We start from the raw sequence: 20,812 nt of genomic DNA, 5'->3' as shown, positions 1-20,812 counted from the left end.
CCGCCAAATCGGTGCAGGCCTGCAACGTACGCCTTTGTCAGCACGAGATTTTGCGTCAGGCGGACCCAGGCCCATGCATGGCCCGTGCTAACTCTTCGTCAGCGCGCGTGATGCTCCGCCTATAGAAGTTCATAATTGTTCTAAAAAAGAATAGAAGTTCATAATCTCCCATTCTTTCCCTAGAAAAATAAATAAATTTCACAATCTTTGTAAACTGGCTCGCCCATCGACGGCACTCCGAGCAGAAACTTAACCAAGTTCTGCTTCCAAACTGTCAAAGGCTTTTTGTTTCCCTCGAGTGGAGCGTTTTGTTTTTAATCGACCAAACTACAGCAATTGCGCGATACATATTGAGCTACACGTTCGACATGTGCCGAATCTCTCTGGAACTGAGCCACAGGCTAAACTAGTTCGAATTGTTCTATGGGGAAAAACGAAATTGCGAAAGGACATACTGCACCCGCAGTCCTGCACGAATTCGATCCGACTCAAAATTAACCGCATCGGACAAAGCCAAAGTTCCCCCCTGGCCTCACGACCCATCCACCACCCACCGCACACCACCTGTGCCGCTGGGCGGTGTGTGAACCGGGCAGCGCCGCGTGGAATTTCTGGGCGCGTTTGCGGCGGCCGTGCCCGTGCTGCAGGCGTAGCCACAGTGAACACACAGCTAGATACTCGATCGGAGTTGCAGAAGAACGCACGCCCGCCAGCATGCCGTGCCATGCGCCGGTGCCGGAGCGCGGGCTGCGACTGCCAGGCGCGGCAGGGGGAGCATACAGGGGCGGAGCCCATTTGCCCTACACGTGCCGGAATCACAAGAGTAAAGTAAGTACTTTTCCGTTTCAAAATAAACGACGTGAATTTGTATTTCGAAAAGGAGGGAGCACCAGTCAGCTTAACCGCCGGCGCATGCGCATGTGACAGCCTGCTGCGGCGTTCTGGGCTGCTGGGTCTGACTCTCTGACCGCCCCTTCGGCCTGTCATTACCCCCGCCGTGGACAACTTCGTCGTGCTCCCTCCCCAGTGCCCACTCCCTCTTGGTTCTGCATGCACGGGATGCTCTTACTTGTCACCGATCCGTTCCATATCAGTCGTTCTATCCGGATTATACACTGGGGTTCGACATCCAGCTGTTTCACAAACGTGGTTTATCGTTTCGGTGATCAATAGTGAGACGTGTAAATGCTGGATCAGCCATTCAGCACCATCGTATCATGATCGTTATCATGATGGTACTCCACGATGTAACTACTCCATCCGTCACATAATTTTTATCAAAATATTACATGTATTTAGATGTTTTTTAAAATAGATACATCTATTTTTAGACAAATTTGAAACAAAAATTATGAAACTAAGAAAATATGTGATTTGACTTGACATGAACTGGGCCATTTGATCAGCAGCACATATCACCCTTTGGGCCCGAGGCCTCCTATTCGTTTACCGGTTCATGGCCTCGACCGCACGTGTGTCCGCATGTGATGTGCAAGCTTTCTTTGTCGCCTCATTCCGGTTCCGATACTAGTTTTTGCAACGTCAAAAATTGCACATATATACGGAAACGGTTACCCACTCATGTAAAAACCGTGTCGTGCAAAGAGCATATGCGAGGAAATTGCACATTTCACCCATCTTTCGGAGTCTTGTTGCGGAGAACACCTACTCTACGATTTTTTTGCGGGAAACATCTGTTCGACGTCTAATCCGTTGCGCAAAGGTTCTAATTCTCGTTTGGCCTCGTTAACTAGCTTTCTGACCGGTGGGGCACACTAGTCAGAGACACGATGGTGCTTTCACCATTTTCCTCCCGTCAACCCACTGCTCCCGCCGCCCGCCGCCGCCGTCGTGATAGAGGGCGTCGCAAGCGCCGCTCTGCTTCCCTTGTCATCACCAGCGCCGCTCCGCTTCCCCCGTCATCACAAGCGCCACCCTGCAGCCGCTCCCGCGGCGGTGCCGCCCTGGTGCCTAAGCCGAAGGCGACCGGCCCCAAATTCCGGCCACTGCCGCTGCCATGGAGCTCGCTGGCACCGAGCCCGCCACCCCACCCATTTCCAAAGCGTTGCATTGCCATGCGCCCAACGATTCTGACCGTCGCCGCCACCCCACCCACTATCGTCGTCGCCGCCTCGAAGCCCAAGGTGCAGCGCGCGGGTTGGGATGGCACCGCCGCCGACCGGCGCCCCATGGCCCACCTCTGCGCCTGCGGCCTCCTCCGCTCGACTCCGCGACCCTCGGAGCCACTTCCTCGACCCGCAGGCGAGCAACAGCCGGCGCGAGTGGCGGCGCCACAAAGCAACGGATGCGCTGCAGGGCAAGCAACGTGGCTCTAACTAGTGGGCCCCACCGATCAGAAAGCTAGTTAACGAGAACAAACGAGGATTAGAACCTTTGCGCAACAGATTAGACGTCGAGTATGTGTTTTTTGAAGAAAAAAAAGTCGTCGAGTAGGTGTTCTCCGCAACAACCCTCCGAAAGATGAGTGGAACGTGCAATTTACTCGGCATATGCCGCTGCCTAGAAATTCACGTCTGGCGTTTACTGTTTCTGCTCATTTTGAACTCTGGGTCGTTTTGAGGCCGTGGAGGAACGCTACAGACAGGGCTGCACAGGAGTACTACTGCGTTTGTTTACGTCGTGCGTCAGCCTCGAAAAGTAGAAAAGAAATAGAGTGCCCGTGGATCTATGCAAGGGGCAATGGGTGAGAAACCAGGAATCTCAGTGCGTGCGTCCTCTTTCCCCCGTTTTCGCCATCTTGTTCCCCGGAAATGCCCTAATCATTCGCGCCCTTCATCGGGCCTCAGTCCCATCCAACTAACTAATCCCAGACAAGACTTGTGAGTTGTGACCTGTGTGGCATAAAACAAGAACACTAGTAGCACAACCAACAAAATACATGCTACATGCAGTAGACAGAGCATGCCAATTCTTTACGCAAGTTCTGTTTTCGATACATTGGTGGCCAAAGCTGGTTTTCTTGGAGAGTTAGCGCTTTTCTGTGCAGCGATGCAGCATGCCCTTAAGCCAAAACATGTCCAAGACGGGGAGTGCGGCTAAACTGGCAGCTGCAAGACACAACCGGGCAGAAAGAGCGTAGAAAATACGGTAAACACGCAAGCTAGACGAGAATACGAGACATAGAGAGCAAACAAGGCAGGGAAGGGAGCGCGCATGAGAGCCAACAGTTTGGCTTCATGTGCTTTTCCTTTCCACACGCACCGCTTCTTCACTTGGGCGGAGCGAATACGTGGTCCATGTATCTATACATGCAAACTGCTCAGCCTCACCAGCGTCGACGGCGACGATGCATGTAAAAAGGAGCGCTAGTGCCGTGCCATGCAGCATTGCAGCACGGTCCCTAACCTACATGGTTTAAATACTACCCGGAGATCGAAGCTTAAGGCCAATCGCATCTACGTCGGCTCAATACCACTCTCCCAAGTTTCGTGACCAAACAAATGCTCCTAGTGGGAGATTTTTAACTCTGGCGGCATCCCAGTTTTCACGCAGGGTCTGGATGCTCTCGGTCTAGTTGGCATTCTTCATCTTGCGGAAATTCTACTCCCACGTACTCGTATCCAGCTGGCTGGGTTGGTTGTTCAATGCGCTGCTGCTGATCTCTTTCTTTATTTCGAGGGGACATTGCATTGCAGATTATTTGCAGTGGCTGGCATCTTTCTTCTCGGCGCTGCACAGAGCAGAGATTGATCGTACGGTTTGCTTCTAGGTGCTAGTCACTCGGTCATTGGTTCCTGTACATTTATCAGTTCTGCAGCGTTTCTGTACGCACTGTAAAGGCAGTTCGTACTACTACCGTCACACAATGCGATAGTACCTCCCTCCTTTACTCTGATCTCTCGAGTTAGTTTTTTTTTTTTGAGCACAAGTTAGAATTAATAGTGTGTGCAATTTTGTACACACCGAAAGGCAGTTCCTTTGATCGTTCGTCTCGAATCGTGTATAACACTATAACAGCACCGTAGTACATTGCTTATAGTAACATTTGTTGCGCAGCTTGCCCTACGTGAAAGCGAGACGGAGAGAGATTGGCATTGAAGCATCCCATCCAGGGATCACGGTTCTTGGCGCGTACCGAGTTATGGAACTGCCCGGGAGAGCGAGCACTCGGAGCGCAGAGCCCCCACCACGCTACATAGCCCATTTAGCCACAGAACTCTCGTGACACCAACAACCCACCGGGCCGAGCATAGATCCCAGCCGTCGGACCGCGCGGCTGATCATCCGGCGGCTGGCCTCGATTCCCTCTGGCCACTAGATTCCCTAGGATCCTTTGACCGGATAAAAAACACAGGTGAGTGTATACGACCCCACCCGCCGCCAGGCACCTCCATAGGTTGCAGTGTCTAAAATTAATCTCGTTCCCTTCCGCTAATCCCGTTTCACATGTCGCATTTTGACATTTCTCCCCGACTCTCTCCCCTAAGCCGCAACGCGATTAGATCTGACAACCTGTGCGGTGATCGGATAACAGTTTGGATTAGTGAAGTTTTTTTTTTGCTCCAGGAGTTGTTTTTCTTGTGGCTCACATGCAGATGGATGCCGGACCGAAGACGACTCGTTTTACCTTGGTTATTTTATCCGTCCCTGCATCTGAATCTGATCGTAGTCAGTGTACATGTTAGTACCGTAGTTGACTAAAATTTTCTATCCATCTCATGCTCGCTATAAGATATGGATTGAGATAGTTTATCCATCGTTGACTCCGTTCTGAATTTGCATTTACGCATCATTTCCAACTCTTTTCTATGTCGTCGAAATATAGAAAAAAATATAATACGGAGTACGATTAGTTCAAACGCCACATATTATAGACGAGCTGGTCTCAGTCTTGCCGTACCAACAGTAAATTCAAGTTATTACAGCACGGAGTACGTATCTTTTTCTTCACAGGAGACAGAAATGAAACCGTTGCATCCGTGTCACGTACACATGACACATGCACGCTTGAGCATACGTTGGTACATGTACCACCACAATACATCGTGTACACGTATTCCAGTACTCCGCATACTCTCACGTTCTTGGTCGACTAACTCGTAGGCCCCCATGTTTCAGCCTGCCCCACCGCAAACTGGTTTGACATCCATTATTCGGGCCTACAATTCTGAGTTTCGTTTTGAATTTCAATAATCAACTTGTTTGGTTGGCACGGAATCAGAAATTCAATATCAAATTTCATAAAATCATAGTATAACTAACCCCAATTCCTATCTAAAACCAATCATTTTTTTTGGAATTGTCTCTCTCTCTATATATATACAAATCCATGTGGTAGAAACAAACATTATTTTTGAATCCAGAATTCAAATTCAACCAAATAAAATCCTATAAAAAGGATTTCATTTCATTTTTACCACATAAAATGAATGGATGAACCCAAACTAGCCGAAATACTTCACGCCCTGAATCCTGCCTGATGCGGCTGATATACAAGCCTACATGGTTCGGCTTCATGATCGGGCGATAGAGTTGCCGTTTGGTTCACTCGAAAGCCAAAAACGGCACTGATCGAAATATCTAAAGCCAGAACAACAATATTGTTTCTTTCTCTTATGGTGATAAACCAATCACTATGGTACCGTTAAAAAAAAACCTATGCTAGGTGACAGTGCCCCCCCCCCCCACCCCTCCCTCTAATTATTGCTTTGTGTTGATATACATATATGTCTTGGTTTTGACTGACTTTACTCATTAGATAATACTACCTCCTTTTCAGTTTACAAGTCACATCTCCAAAATCACCGTAATCAAATTATGCCCAACAAAAATACAAAATGTTATATCTAGCGTTAATTTTCATATATTAACTACCCATAGTCTTCATGTTTGGCCTCTTTTAACCAAACGGAGAATTTTGTTTGACCCAATAGGTGAGCAAAGGAGTTATATAAAAAAATTATGATTTTCCATGTGTACATATGCGAAAAAATAAATGCATATTTACAAATTACAAGTCTGAGAAACGTAATGCGTAGTATGGTCTCACCGCCGGTAAGCTTATCCCGCAAGCTCTACTCAACGATGCTAAAGCCCGTAGAAGTATTTTCCCCTCCCAAACAAAATGAGTTAAGTCCATATAACCTCCTAAACTTTGAGGATTGGACTACTTCACCCCCTGAACTTCAAAACTGGGTACTTAACCCCCTCAACTTTGCAAAACCGGACAAATCACCCCCTAAGACCAACCTAAGCGGCTTTTTAGGTGGTTTTGCTAACGTGGCGACTGAAAATGATATGTTCTCAGTTTTAGGGAAGAAATAATTGTTTTAGACAAAAAAAACTCAACTTCCCCTCATCTTCTTCATTATTCATTCCCCTTTTATTTTCTCCCCTCCCCGTTCCAGAAACAAGCCGAGTTCATCCTTAATATTGAAATTAGACAGAAACTCGAGCACAGTGCGGATGTCAATATTGTCGCTATTTTAGCTTTTGGGTAAATGTATGATATTTGTTACTTTGTGGTAAGCATGCTCTTTTTTTTTAAGATGGAACTGAAGTGATCATATTTTGCTACATAAAGAAAATGCTCTAACCGATGACCGCTCCAAAACTGTGCCATTTTGTCAGGGCTGATTTATCTGGTTTTGCAAAATTCAGGAAATTAAGCACCTGATTTTAAAGAGGTAAAATTGAAGGGGTTTCCCCGCCTAAACCTGCTGATCCCCATCCTAAAACTGACATCATAGTATTTGTTAGTCGTCACGTCAGCAAAACCGCCTACAAAACCGTTTGGGTTGGTCTCAGGACATGATTTGTCTGGTTTTGCAAAATTTAGGAGGATAAGTATCCAGTTTTGAAGTTCAGGAGATAAAAGTAGTCCGATGCTCGAAGTTCAGAGGTTATATGGGCTTAACTCCCAGACAAAATTTTAATGTGAGCGTCGTATCTAGCACAAACGCGAGCTCCTTTTTTAAGCACACTGCACACCGAACAGAAAAAAGATCGCACACTGCACACGGAACAGCTCTGCTCGCTTGCAGTATAAGAGAACAGAACGGGGAGCCCCGGGAGTAGGAGCAGGAGGAGTGGCGCTGGAGCTAAAATTTCGGTGGGTTTAGATCCAATGCCGAGGTCGTGAGGTGCGCTTGTAGCTGAGGATTTCGTGAGGGAGAGAGAGGGGAAGAGGACAGACAATGGCGGAGGAGACAGGGAAGGCGGGGGCCGGGAGCTGCAGCGGCGGCGGCGGCGGCGGCGGGTGCGAGGCGGTGAAGAAGAGGGCGGAGCAGAGCGTGGCGTTCCATGAGCTGTTCATCTTCGCGGACCCGCTGGACTGGCTGCTCATGGCGGCGGGGACCGCCGGCGCCGTCGTGCACGGCGCCGCCATGCCGGTGTTCTTCCTCCTGTTCGGCGAGCTGGTCAACGGCTTCGGCAAGAACCAGCACCACCTACGCCGCATGACCGACGAGGTGTCCAAGGCACGTATTCGAAAGAGCTCTCTCTCGTCTTTGCGGTCGCCATTTTTCATGCTCGCTCTAGTCACTGACACGCTCAATCTCGTGTGCTTCTCTCTTGGCCGCTGCAGTATTCGCTCTACTTCGTCTACCTCGGCCTCGTCGTCTGCGCGTCCTCGTACTTGGGTGGGTGCATCCCATGCCCTGCTCGGCCTATCACGCCTCCGTGCGCACCCGTAGCCTTACTGTGCGCATGTTTGCTGTGTTCTGTGTCTGCAGAAATCGCGTGCTGGATGTACACGGGCGAGCGGCAGGTCGGCGCGCTCCGGCGGCGGTACCTGGAGGCCGTGCTGCGGCAGGACGTGGGCTTCTTCGACACCGACGCGCGCACCGGCGACGTTGTCTTCAGCGTCTCCACCGACACGCTCCTCGTCCAGGACGCCATCGGCGAGAAGGTGACCCACCAAACTCTCGACGCTCTAGCACTCCCCGGCGGGTTTCCTGCACCGGCCTCCGCACCCGCGGTGCCTGACAAGTGTTTGGATGCAGGTCGGTAACTTCATCCACTACCTCGCGACGTTCCTTGCGGGGCTGGTCGTCGGCTTCGTCTCCGCCTGGCGGCTCGCGCTGCTAAGTATCGCCGTCATCCCCGGCATCGCATTCGCCGGCGGGCTGTACGCGTACACGCTCACCGGGCTCACATCCAAGAGCCGGGACTCGTACGCCAACGCCGGTATCATTGCCGAGCAGGTAATAATAACTCGCAACTACAGTTATGGGCATGTGCTGCTATTTCTGGATTGCATCTTTCATCTTTACGGGGACATCAGAGATGACTGGTTGGGGAAGAAGAAAGCCGTGGGCTCTACCTTCGGACCGGCCGGTCAAACAGTCAAATGCCGAGTGTGACAGCTTCAATATGTTCATCATTTCGGATTCTTTCCAGTTTCTTGTTAGATCCAATCGGCCTTTTCACTTGATGATTTCCTGTTTCATGTCGTTTTGCCCTTTTCTTGAGATAGCTGTTGTCAATCACGCTGTACTTGTTTTTGTGCCTGGTAAGAACAAATGCAGCTAATAAGCGAGTAATATTGACGATGAATTGTTTCATCTGCTGCGTAGGCGATTGCCCAGGTGAGGACGGTGTACTCCTATGTTGGGGAGTCCAAGGCTTTGAATTCCTATTCGGAGGCGATTCAGAGCACCCTGAAGCTGGGGTACAAGGCAGGGATGGCAAAGGGGCTTGGCATTGGGTGTACTTATGGAATCGCCTGCATGTCATGGGCACTAGTTTTCTGGTATGCCGGTGTGTTCATCCGAAGTGGCCAGACAGATGGTGGAAAGGCGTTCACCGCGATTTTCTCAGCAATCGTCGGAGGCCTGTAAGTCCTGAACAATTATGCAGCTTGCTTGCTTCCAGTGTGGAAGTATGACCAATGTGTGAATTTGATGATTGCAGGAGCCTGGGACAATCATTTTCGAACCTCGGAGCATTCAGCAAAGGGAAGATCGCTGGATACAAGCTGTTGGAGGTGATAAGGCAGAGGCCAACGATTGTTCAGGACTCGGCTGATGGCAGGTGCCTGGATGAAGTCCATGGCAACATTGAGTTCAAGGAAGTGTCCTTCAGTTATCCATCCCGCCCGGACGTCATGATATTCCGTGACTTTTCTCTCTTCTTCCCCGCGGGGAAAACTGCAGCTGTAGTTGGAGGCAGTGGGTCTGGGAAGAGCACTGTTGTATCTCTCATTGAACGGTTTTATGATCCTAATCAGGGTAAGCAGCTGAATTGTACACCTGATTCTTATTGTCACGTTACTTAATTGGTGGGTGTGATTGTTTCAGGGCAAGTTTTGCTGGATAATGTCGACATCAAGACGCTGCAATTGAAATGGCTGAGAGACCAAATTGGTTTGGTGAATCAAGAACCTGCCCTCTTTGCAACCACCATCATCGAGAATATTCTTTATGGCAAGCCTGATGCCACAATGGCAGAGGTTGAGGCCGCGGCTTCGGCTGCCAATGCCCATAGCTTCATTGCTCTTCTTCCTAATGGCTACAACACTCAGGTGGGTTCTACTTCTACTGATATATGCTAATGATATCTGTGCTGGCTTGAATGCAGTTATTTAATCGACGGCCTACATTTCTTGCGATTTGATCTGACCAAATGAAATCTTACTATGTTAAATCAAGGTGCTCTTTCTATTTGAGGGCCAACTCATATATCTTTCCTACTTATAAAGTTTGGAGTTGGTGGTCGTCAATTCACTTCTTTCTAGCCATTCTCTTGTCACCCCTGACAAGTAGATTGTACAAACTCATGAGTTAAAATTTCAAGTCATAATCCTTCCTTGCACAGTCTTTACCACTGCATTTCCTCTCCAATGTCCATGAGTTTGGGTTCAGAGTTCAAATTCAGCAAAGCCTATCATCGGGCTGGCAAGTTCATAAGCTGACTATCATGTTGTCTTTAGTTGTAAATTTTCTTTTCTTGAGGATTCCGTAGCAAAGCACGGGCACAAAGCTAGTAACTTCTAATCTTTAAGTATAGTCCTTCTACTTATTGTAGCTTTTGCGCAATTTTTTTTATTTACTTATTGTAGCTTCCAAAACTTGTTGAATCCAATGATGATAAACCCACTTTATTCACAGGTGGGAGAAAGAGGGCTTCAGCTCTCTGGTGGCCAGAAGCAACGAATTGCCATCGCCCGTGCAATGCTTAAGAATCCAAAGATCCTTCTCCTTGATGAGGCAACCAGTGCACTAGATGCTGGTTCTGAGAGTATTGTTCAAGAAGCACTGGACCGCATAATGATCGGTAGGACAACTGTTGTGGTTGCACACAGGCTCTCTACCATACGATGTGTTGACATGATCGCCGTTATCCAGCAAGGCCAGGTCGTTGAGACCGGCACTCATGATGAGCTCCTCGCCAAAGGAAGTTCTGGCGCTTACGCTGCTCTCATCAGATTCCAGGAGATGGCCAGAAACCGTGACTTCCGTGGATCATCTACCCGGAAGAACCGGTCATCCCGCTTGAGTAATTCCCTGTCCACTCGGTCACTGAGCCTGAGGTCAGGAAGCTTGAGGAACTTGAGCTACTCATACAGCACTGGTGCAGATGGACGCATTGAGATGGTTTCTAACGCCGACAATGACAGGAAGTACCCTGCACCGAAAGGGTACTTTTTCAAACTCCTTAAGCTAAATGCGCCGGAATGGCCCTATACCGTGTTAGGGGCGATTGGGTCCATCATGTCTGGCTTTATTGGCCCGACATTTGCTATTGTGATGAGCAACATGATTGAAGTGTTCTATTACCGGGACCCCAACGCAATGGAGCGCAAGACTCGGGAGTACGTGTTCATTTACATCGGCACTGGATTATATGCGGTTGTCGCATATCTTGTTCAGCATTATTTCTTCAGCATCATGGGCGAAAATCTGACCACCAGGGTGCGGAGGATGATGCTTGCAGGTATGAATTTACAGACTCCCGCCTTCCATGATCTCTAAAGAATTGGCACTACCTGATCTGACGTTATACCATTCTCTGCAGTGATCTTGAGGAACGATGTCGGGTGGTTTGATGAAGAGGAGAACAATTCAAGCCTTGTGGCGGCACGCCTTGCCACCGAGGCTGCAGACGTGAAGTCCGCAATAGCCGAACGGATATCGGTCATCTTGCAGAACATGACCTCGCTCATGGTGTCCTTCGTGGTGGGTTTCATCATCGAATGGCGGGTCGCCATTCTCATTCTTGTCACTTTCCCTCTGCTTGTCCTTGCCAACTTTGCTCAGGTAAAACTGATTGACATTCACCTAGTTTTACTGTCATTTCCTTCAACCTGAGGTTCCCATAAGTTCATCTGGGCTGAAGTATGGTTAGGGAGCTTTGCTAGATTAGGTTGACATTGCAGCTGGTGCTTGTTGCAATTTACTTGCCTCCACCCTGACACACCGTTTTCGGCTAAACCAGTCGTTGCATATTGGCAGCTCCATTTGTTCATCCTGGGTTGGATATCCTTGCTGGACCAGGAAGGAACACCTACCTAGATCACACTAAACTAAGTGCTTTGAGCAATAAACACAGCCTGCACGGCGTCACGCCGTTTTTGGGTGAAGCAGCCGTTGCAGGCTCATCAAGCTGAGTTTAATTTTGAGACAAGAGGACAATTAAATTCATCGGGCGTGCTGTGGTAGTGATAGTGTATCCGTAGCCCATGCCGCTGCCATAAATTACTGTGCAAGGCATGTGCAGCCCCTGCCAAGCTTTGCTTTGCTCTCCTCTGATCCCTCGTTTAATTCCGGCCAGATGCTTCCCACTCCCAGCATGCAGTGCAGCCCCGTTTCATCTACAGAACTCGCGTTAAACAACTCCAAGAAATCTCTAGGCCGCGCTTTAGGTTAGGCTCCAGCGGTACAATTGTGGATGGTTGGGGTTGGCCGTGCTCGCTCTTGTTTCGGTTTTGATGCGTGGCATGGATGGACATGCCAACGTCTCCCTGTTGCTCTCATGGGCAATGAAGGAGCACCGTGGTCCCGCCCGGTGCTCGCGACACTGTCGGTTTCGTCGCACGGCCGCCTTGTGCACGGGAATCTTGGGCATTGCTCCAAGCGGAGCACGCAGGCCCGGGCACTGGCTTTACGGGCTGCAGCCTCGCACATGGTGGTGTTGCAGGCTCTGACGCCGTGCTCTGTTGCCGATGGTGTCTGTCCGCGAGGACAGTGTCGTCGCCCCAAGGACGGACGCCTTTTGTTTTCGCGCTGCGAGCTGCAGAGGCAGGAGCCCTCATGATTTCTTTCCTTTGCGCCTAGCAAATAATTTCCCGCAGCAGTTCGTAAAAGATTTATGCATGATGCATTGCAATGCCGAAACCTGCCGCGTGCATGGAGCTGTCAGCAGCCATGTGCCAGCCTGATCCGCGACGCTTTCAAACCGAAAATGGATATTGCCACGCATTGGTCGCTAGTGAATTATTGTGGTTGCAGTTTGAACGTGAATTGCTTGTGTACTGTTGGATGACTGATGATGTGTGCTTGTGGTGCGATGCTTTGCAGCAACTGTCGATGAAGGGGTTCGCGGGGGACACGGCCAAGGCGCACGCCAAGACGAGCATGATCGCCGGGGAGGGCGTGAGCAACATCCGCACCGTGGCGGCCTTCAACGCCCAGGACAAGATCCTGTCCCTCTTCTGCAGCGAGCTGCGCGTCCCTCAGAGCCACAGCCTGCGCCGGAGCCAGATCTCCGGCGCGCTCTACGGCCTCTCCCAGCTCTCCCTCTACGCATCCGAGGCGCTCATCCTCTGGTTCGGCGCCCACCTCGTCCGCCACCACATCTCCACCTTCTCCAAGGTTATCAAGGTCTTTGTCGTGCTCGTCATCACCGCCAACTCCGTCGCTGAGACTGTCAGCCTCGCCCCGGAGATCATCCGTGGCGGCGAGTCCATCCGGTCCGTCTTCGCCGTGCTCAACAGCAGGACGCGGATAGACCCGGATGAGCCGGAGACCGAGCAGGTGGAGTCGGTCCGCGGTGAGATCGAGCTTCGCCACGTCGATTTCGCCTACCCGTCGCGCCCTGACGTGATGATCTTCAAGGATTTCAGCTTGAGGATCAGAGCCGGGCAGAGCCAAGCCCTGGTGGGGGCGAGTGGATCAGGGAAAAGCACCGTCATAGCTCTCATCGAGCGGTTCTACGACCCCATGGCTGGGAAGGTGATGATCGACGGCAAGGACATCCGTCGGCTCAATCTCAAGTCTCTGCGCCTCAAGATCGGCCTTGTGCAGCAGGAGCCCGTCCTGTTCGCCACCAGCATCCTGGAGAACATCGCGTACGGCAAGGACGGCGCGACGGAGGAGGAAGTCATCGAGGCGGCCAAGGTGGCCAACGTGCACGGCTTTGTCAGCGCGCTCCCCGATGGCTACAGGACACCCGTGGGCGAGCGCGGCGTGCAGCTCTCCGGCGGGCAGAAGCAGCGCATCGCCATCGCCCGTGCGGTGCTCAAGGACCCCGCCGTGCTGCTGCTGGACGAGGCGACAAGCGCCCTGGACGCCGAGTCCGAGTGCGTGCTCCAGGAGGCGCTGGGGCGCATCATGAAGGGCCGGACGGCCGTGCTGGTCGCGCACCGGCTGTCGACCATCCGCTGCGTGGACTCCATCGCCGTGGTGCAAGACGGGCGCGTCGTCGAGCAGGGCAGCCACGGCGACCTCGTGTCGCGGCCTGATGGCGCCTACTCGCGTCTGCTGCAGCTGCAGCTGCACCACGGGTGATCTGATGAGATGCCCGGGGCGTCTGCTCCGCCTTGGCGTTGGCGGGTGTAGATACAGAGTAGGACGAGGCGAGCTTCCTTGGTGACGACGACACTCCGACGAGCAAAGGAAATTGTGCTGTAGTACTAGTGCCGCGATGGCGGCCCAAACCGTAGGTTAGGACTTGGAACTAGTAGTGTTCTTTTCTTCTGTAACAGATCAGGATTATGCCTAAAGCGATGTTATATTTTCTGCGAACTTAACACTGATGGTGGCTTTGGCGGAATTGTTGTTCTCCTCGCTATGTGCTCCAAATCCCAGATCAGTTGAACAAATTTCAACTAGCGCCCAGCGACGAGATGATTGAAGAACACGTACATTCAGATTCAAGAATGGTAGTCTTCACCTCAGATATGTAGAGTAGAGACGGACAGAGGGGGAGGGTGGTTACCTTGATTCAGAAGAAGGGCCAGCCTCTCCGATTCCCATTACGCATGTCTCCGACCTCCGTGACAAATCCGGCGCCGCCGCCACCGTCGCCATGGGCAAAGACAGTCTGAGACTCTGAGTAGGTGATGATGCTTTGGCATGATCTCAGGTAGGCCATAGGCCTGGCCCATAAGCACCGCACCTGAGCTAGCCCATTGTCGTCTATTCGGAACTGTAGCCCATTCGGAAGGCAAGACAGATAGTTTTAGCACTCGGAACAGAGGTCTGGCCCAACTAGGCCTAGAGAGGTTTTCCGGTTTCCTTTGCGTTCTGGTTTTTCTTTTCTATATTTTTTCTACTTATAAATTCTGTCTGGTGTAGGTGGTGTTTTCTTTGTCTGGTTCGTTTCACCTGAACGTGACCCGTTCGTTTTTCGTTACAGGTCTTTTCGCACAATTTTTTCTCTTCTCCCTTTCATCCTCGGGCTTTGTTTTTTTTTCTTTTAGTTTTTGGGCAGGAAGTTTTACCTAGACCAAAGGAGAAATGGACGCGTAATGTATGTTTTTCCTGCGACAGCCGGAACGCAGAGTTGTGTTGCTGCTTCTACGAATTAACGAATGTCCTTGATAAAAAAATTCATCTGCTACGCATGGCATCCCTGCATTTTCCATCTGCTATACATATATATACTGCTGCTCATTAGTCATATTTCTGTTTGAGAAAGAAGCATGCATGACCCATCAATTTAGGTAAGAGCCAGACAACGGTCAGCGAAGAAACAGATAAGAATCCTGAAGAATGTCACCCCCATTGACCAGGGCCAACGCGATCCCTAAATAGACACCGCTCTTCCGTACGTCAAAGCTTAACAACCACGAACGTAGCCAGCCCTAACAACATGCATGCCACAAACAACGGCCGAATCATTCACGTCCGCACACAAGAATTCCCGTGCCATGCATGGCCTTCATCCTGCCCTTATAAATAGTGTTTCCCTCTCCTTCCACGGCAACCGGCCTTTAGCTCGCTCTCGCGGCCAAGATGGCACAGAAGTTCCTCCTCGGGGGCGTGGGCGCGATCCTCGTCGTCGCAGTGGTCGTCGGCGTGGTCGCCACCGTGACCCGGTCCGGGAACAAGGCCGGCGACAACTTCACCGTCCCGGGTGAGGCGACCCTTGCCACCTCCGGCAAGTCGGTCAAGTCCCTCTGCGCGCCCACGTTGTACAAGGAGTCGTGCGAGAAGACCCTCACCTCAGCCTCAAATGGCACCGAGAACCCCAAGGAGGTGTTCTCCACCGTGGCCAAGACCGCCATGGAGTCGATCAAGTCGGCGGTGGAGCGGTCGAAATCCATCGGCGAGGCCAAGTCGAGCGACCCCTTGACCGAGGGCGCGCGCCAGGACTGCAAGGAGCTCCTGGAGGACTCGGTGGACGACCTCAAGGGCATGGTCGAGATGGCCGGCGGCGACATCAAGGTGCTCCTCAGCCGGTCGGACGACCTCGAGCACTGGATCACTGGCGTCATGACGTTCATCGACACCTGCGCCGACGGCTTCGCGGACGAGAAGCTCAAGGCGGACATGCAGGGCATCCTGCGTAACGCCACCGAGCTCAGCAGCAACGCGCTGGCTATCACCACGAGCCTCGGCGCCATCTTCAAGAAGCTCGACCTTGACGTGTTCAAGAAGGACTCGAGCCACCGCCTGTTGTCGGAGAAGGAAGAGCAGAAGTTCCCCCAGTGGATGAAGTCACCCGAGAGGAAGCTGCTGGCCTCGGGTGGTATGCCGGCGCCGAACGCCGTGGTGGCCAAGGACGGCAGCGGAAAATTCAAGAGCATCCAGGAGGCCGTGAACGCCATGCCCAAGGGACACCCTGGCCGGTACGTCATCTACGTCAAGACTGGTCTCTACGACGAGATCGTCATGATCCCCAAGGATAAGGTCAACATCTTCATGTACGGCGACGGGCCCAAGCAAAGCCGCGTCACCGGCAGGAAGAGCTTCAAGGACGGCATCACCACCATGAAGACCGCCACCTTCTGTGAGCCCCTTATTCGACACTCAGTAATATAACAAGTAGCCGTGTCGATCGAAAACCCTGAAAGACTCCTCCGTATATATGTGTGTGTCTCTGTTTGCATTGCAGCCATCGAGGCGGCCGGATTCATCTGCAAGAACATGGGGTTCCACAACACGGCCGGCGCGGACCACCACCAGGCGGTGGCGCTCCGGGTGCAGGGCGACCTAGCGGCATTCTACAACTGCCGGTTCGACGCGTTCCAGGACACGCTGTACGTGCACGCGCGGCGCCAGTTCTTCCGCAACTGCGTCATCTCCGGCACCATCGACTTCATCTTCGGCAACTCGGCGGCCGTGTTCCAGAACTGCCTCATCATCACCCGCCGCCCCATGGACAACCAGCAGAACTCGGTGACGGCGCACGGCCGCACCGACCCCAACATGAAGTCCGGGCTCGTCATCCAGAACTGCCGCCTCGTGCCGGACCAGAAGCTCTTCCCTGACCGCTTCAAGATCCCGTCCTACCTCGGCCGGCCCTGGAAGGAGTTCTCCAGGCTCGTCATCATGGAGAGCACCATTGCTGACTTCGTGAAGCCCGAGGGGTACATGCCCTGGAACGGCGACTTCGCGCTCAAGACGCTCTACTACGCCGAGTACGCCAACCGTGGCCCCGGCGCCGGCACCAGCAAGAGAGTCAACTGGCCGGGGTTCCGCGTCATCGGCCAGAAGGAGGCCGAGCAGTTCACAGCCGGGCCGTTCGTCGACGGCGCTACGTGGCTCAAGTTCACCGGCACGCCACACTACCTCGGCTTCAAGGTCTAACTGCATGCACGCATGCCTGGATGCGCGCTGTACACGGGAAAGAGACCCCCACGTCGCGTACTTACGTGTACCAAATGTGTAATGACCGACACTTGCAAGATCAGCTAACCTTTGTTGTACCTTTACCACTTCTTTTTGTTTGTTTCTGGATTTTTCTTTTCTTTGGTAAAACAAGTGTAAATGGAAAATGTATGTTGTGACGTTAATTAATTGGAAATGTATTATTCAGATTTTTACTTTTTTTTGTTTTCTCCCCGGTACAAAAACACATGGAGTAGCAGCAAATTTCACCACATTAACTTCCTACCCTTTCCCGTAGCTGGTTAATTCTAGAGAATTCTATGATCAGTTGGGCATACGAACAAAAGAGATGAAATGGCCTTTTTCGTCAGGAGAAAGAGGGGAAGGGGGTTATCAATTGATTGAGCTTCCATGCGGTAAGATTGGAAGGACTTGATGCAACACGTGTCACTCCTCACGATTAAGCACATCATCACATCATTATCTCCTCCCGTCTGAGGTTTGACTACCCTCCGGCCTTCTACAAAAGGAACCCCCGCCCCCACAAACCCCGTGCTCTGCGTGTGCTCTCACCTTCTGCCCCCTTCCATTTTCTTGCCTTCTTCTCCACAACTTCAACTCACCTGAACAGGATGGGCTCAATTCAGAGGCAGGATTCCTTTGACAGTGACCGCTTGTACCTCTCGGACGATGACCTCAGGGAAGCGCCCACACTCACTAGCAAACAGATGGAGGAAGCTAGGGTATTCATGTCCTCAAATGTAGTACTATCTATTTGCAGTTCTTATACCTAAATCGAGTTTTCGCGCGCTTTTTTGAAATTGAGTTTTCGCGCTCTTTCTCTCTGTTTGGATCGTCTATTTTTTAGATAATTTCAACAGTAGTCATCTGCACTTTTGTGCTATATAGTTGTCATACGACATCATACTGATCATATTTTAGGCAGGTTGCAATTGTATCTACAGATCCATTCATGGATCAGTAGATCTTGTGTATTTGTTCCCCAATTCATAGATTTATACTACAGTACTGTGTACTTGTTCTCAACCGTTTGTAGATCTATGTATATGCAATTCCAGTCTAGGGATAATACATGTTTCAGGTAATATAGATAAAGGATCTGTAGATATGTGGGGATAAAAACAGAAGAACTTGCACAGATTTTTTGGGGAGCAATTGAGTGCAGTTTCCACTGTATTTGCTGCAGTATTGATTGGCTTGCCATATTTCCCGGTGCAATTACCACAGTTTGACCCGTTTCACTGCATGCAGGCGGAGGCTAGGCGCATCATGGAAACCCACACCCCTGAAGAGGCGTTCAAGATTTTCACAAACGTACATAGCAGCCCTCCTATGTTTTGTTAGATCTATTTCAGTCCTTTTGCATCGAAGAAAACCTTCCTCTCCTTCCATGTGATTTTTTAGCACTGCTTAAACTTGAACTATATCTGCATATACAGTTTAATTAATATACAAGTTACCTGCATATACAAGTTACGTATCGTGCTGCACAAAGTTTTATTTCCGGCAGTGATAATTAATACATCTGCACTTTTGTTCTTTGTAGGGTCTAGAATACCCAGTTGCCAATCCGCCGGGACGGGCCGTGGCCGTGAAGGACAAGGCTGGGGCGCCCTCGAACCCCGGCGGCGCGAAGAAGCCGCAGCCTCCGCCGAAGAACTGACCGAGGAGCGGCCCGAGGATCATCAAGAAGTTTGAGCACCTTGTTGTTGTGTGTGTTTTGTTGTTGTTAAACTTGTTATTACTTGTTGTTTTAGTTGTAGCGTGCCCTTCTGGCTATCAATAAGTAGTTGCACAGAGTTGCATGTAACCTGTGCTGTAAGAGGGAACCTCATTTCCTCTCTGTGGTCTCAATGATCCTCGACCATCACATGAATCGTCCCGGTTTGGTGCTCTAATAATAATCAGTTTCGATGCGAAAACTTTGTGATCCGTTTCTTTCTCATTTTCCGTCCGTTTTCAGTTGCACTGTGTAGATCGGCGTGTTATTATGCTACGTTGGACTTTCTCCTGACTACCCCGCCCCACCTCCACGTACGTACTCGGTCAGTCGGTCAGTATGTCACGCAGGATGATGCGTGCGTGTGCCTTCCGGCCGTATGTGCCGCGCTGCAGTCACCATGACTTCTCTCTGGGGTTTTCGGTGTTTGGCTGCTTGCTAATACTGCTCGCGGCGGTGCGGGGTTTCTCCCCAGCTGTGCGGTTTGTCACATTCTGTGCGCCGACAACTGTGGAGGAGGTGGCCGGGAGGGACCAGCAAGAGCCGCAACGTGTGTACTAGTGCCAAAACTGCTCTCTGTGTGCTCTTGTATGTGTCTCTCTTCTCTCCACCATCAAGTACTACTCACAGAAGATCCCACTCAAAAAACATTTTCGACTCTTGCTCCCAGTCCTACAGGTAACAGGCTACTGTCAGCTTCTATTCTTTCGCTATTCTTCCGTCCATGGTCGAAGACTCAGAAGGGACGACTGGCAACGAAACTGGTTAAGAGAATGCTTCAAAATAAAACAGAACATAATTTCTACGAGATCATTATTTTGCATTGACGTTGATCTAGGAAATTTCTACGAGATCATTATTTTGCATTGAGGTTGATCTAGGAAATAATCTGCATTGAGAAGGTGGAGTCAATAGGTGTAGATGCATCTTTGGTGTAGATCCATACTGAACTTTTTCTTCTTCTCTCAATCCACTCGACGTAGTCGGTCTCCATACACATCATACGTGTGTGCCCGGCGGTGCTCCGTCCGGTTGTGGTGTGTGCTGCGGTCACCATGTCTTCTTTGGGCTTCGGTTCTGCGTGCGGCCAAAGATTTTCCCAGCTGTCCAGGTTGTCTCGTTCTGTGCACCAACGTAACGCTTTAACGTCAAGATAGAGAGTCAAATGTTCTGCGTGAGTACTTTTGATTACTTTGCAATAAAAATAGTTATGTGCATCGATTGATGCAGAAGCCGAGGACTCCCTCTTTTCGGAAAAAAAAATGTTTGCGTACATAAGCCGAGAGCCTCTTGGTCATACATGGGCCATCCCAGTTTGCAAAGACGAGGCCGGATGTCCATTTGGACTTAGCTAAACAGGTTAGAGCTCTTTTACTGTACCCCTCAATTACTATAGACCGTCCAATTGCCTCGTTCTAACGGTTAATACGATTTGGCACTCCATTAGAGGCTCCGTGCAGTACGGACTCAAAAAATCATGGAGTTACCTTGATTTAAAGGGCAAAACTGTAATCAACACATCGTTTTATTCTCTCGTGAGGCCCTTTTTTTTTTCTTACATGTACACCGAACAGTTTGACTAATTTCATCCATGAACGAACCCCATTCCTCTTCATTGCACCCATATTACCGAACGCGCGGCCGCCGGCGTGGCTCCGCAGCTTCAATAACAACAACGGCAGAAGCGACCACTACCATGGATTGCGAAGGAGACGGGATGAGCGGTCGTATTCCCCACCGGCGATTATGTGCGCTTCGTCCATGGCGGGCCATCGGCGGCGACGGCGGACTGTAAATCGGAGTGGTCGGAAAAGCAAAGACGTGTGCTGATCGGAGATAAGTGGCTTCGTGGGAGAGGATCGGAGGAGGAAGCCTCCAGCAGCCCGCCATGGCGTGCGCCCGTTTGGGAATAGGCAGGGGTGGCCTCAGCAGGACAGAGTGGTTTCCTTTTTCTTTCCTTTTCCCATCAGACGGCAGAAAAAATAAATTAATTTCCATGCATTAGGAAGGGAAAAAGTCTAGAATACCCCGCTGAATCAACGGACAGATTTAATTGTTACTCCAACCTCTCCATATAGAGTACCAGGGTAAAAAAGCTCAGAAGAGAAACTAAAGG

The 20,812-nt window shown here is 50.8% G+C and overlaps 3 protein-coding genes and 1 long non-coding RNA gene across 4 annotated transcripts; all 4 read left to right on the top strand.

The window, feature by feature from the left end:
• Positions 1-627: 627 nt before the first annotated feature.
• Positions 628-1,294, top strand: LOC112269493. Its single transcript, XR_002961341.1, has 2 exons — positions 628-828; positions 928-1,294. It is a non-coding gene; the product is annotated as an uncharacterized LOC112269493 (long non-coding RNA).
• A 5,656-nt stretch (positions 1,295-6,950) lies between these two features.
• LOC100845448 (ABC transporter B family member 19) lies at positions 6,951-13,954 on the top strand. The gene is made up of 10 exons (XM_003579848.4): positions 6,951-7,439; positions 7,547-7,601; positions 7,695-7,870; positions 7,965-8,165; positions 8,538-8,797; positions 8,875-9,191; positions 9,261-9,484; positions 10,071-10,896; positions 10,978-11,219; positions 12,480-13,954. The coding sequence occupies exons 1-10, from the start codon at positions 7,158-7,160 to the stop codon at positions 13,686-13,688; spliced, it is 3,792 nt and encodes a 1,263-aa protein (XP_003579896.1). The 5' UTR covers positions 6,951-7,157; the 3' UTR covers positions 13,689-13,954.
• Positions 13,955-15,121: 1,167 nt separating this feature from the next.
• On the top strand, positions 15,122-17,173 carry LOC100844833 (pectinesterase). The gene is made up of 2 exons (XM_003579846.4): positions 15,122-16,134; positions 16,240-17,173. The coding sequence occupies exons 1-2, from the start codon at positions 15,138-15,140 to the stop codon at positions 16,932-16,934; spliced, it is 1,692 nt and encodes a 563-aa protein (XP_003579894.1). The 5' UTR covers positions 15,122-15,137; the 3' UTR covers positions 16,935-17,173.
• A 374-nt stretch (positions 17,174-17,547) lies between these two features.
• On the top strand, positions 17,548-18,639 carry LOC104585350. The gene is made up of 3 exons (XM_010241684.2): positions 17,548-17,698; positions 18,228-18,290; positions 18,523-18,639. The coding sequence occupies exons 1-3, from the start codon at positions 17,588-17,590 to the stop codon at positions 18,637-18,639; spliced, it is 291 nt and encodes a 96-aa protein (XP_010239986.1). The 5' UTR covers positions 17,548-17,587.
• Positions 18,640-20,812: the final 2,173 nt, after the last annotated feature.

This window comes from Brachypodium distachyon, chromosome 5 (genome assembly GCF_000005505.3).
Source record: "Brachypodium distachyon strain Bd21 chromosome 5, Brachypodium_distachyon_v3.0, whole genome shotgun sequence".
In the NCBI taxonomy this organism is placed as follows: domain Eukaryota; kingdom Viridiplantae; phylum Streptophyta; class Magnoliopsida; order Poales; family Poaceae; genus Brachypodium; species Brachypodium distachyon.
Note: the sequence above shows the minus strand (reverse complement) of the source record. Positions and strands in the feature narration are given on the sequence as shown.

Coding starts and splice junctions, on each gene's coding strand:
- LOC100844833 (XM_003579846.4), top strand. CDS start 15,138: ATGGCACAGAAGTTCCTCCTCGGGGGCGTGGGCGCGATCCTCGTCGTC. Junction 16,135..16,239: donor CATGAAGACCGCCACCTTCT/GTGAGCCCCTTA, acceptor TTTGCATTGCAG/CCATCGAGGCGGCCGGATTC.
- LOC104585350 (XM_010241684.2), top strand. CDS start 17,588: ATGGGCTCAATTCAGAGGCAGGATTCCTTTGACAGTGACCGCTTGTAC. Junction 17,699..18,227: donor AACAGATGGAGGAAGCTAGG/GTATTCATGTCC, acceptor CACTGCATGCAG/GCGGAGGCTAGGCGCATCAT. Junction 18,291..18,522: donor CGTTCAAGATTTTCACAAAC/GTACATAGCAGC, acceptor TGTTCTTTGTAG/GGTCTAGAATACCCAGTTGC.
- LOC100845448 (XM_003579848.4), top strand. CDS start 7,158: ATGGCGGAGGAGACAGGGAAGGCGGGGGCCGGGAGCTGCAGCGGCGGC. Junction 7,602..7,694: donor CTGCGCGTCCTCGTACTTGG/GTGGGTGCATCC, acceptor CTGTGTCTGCAG/AAATCGCGTGCTGGATGTAC. Junction 8,798..8,874: donor TCAGCAATCGTCGGAGGCCT/GTAAGTCCTGAA, acceptor TGATGATTGCAG/GAGCCTGGGACAATCATTTT.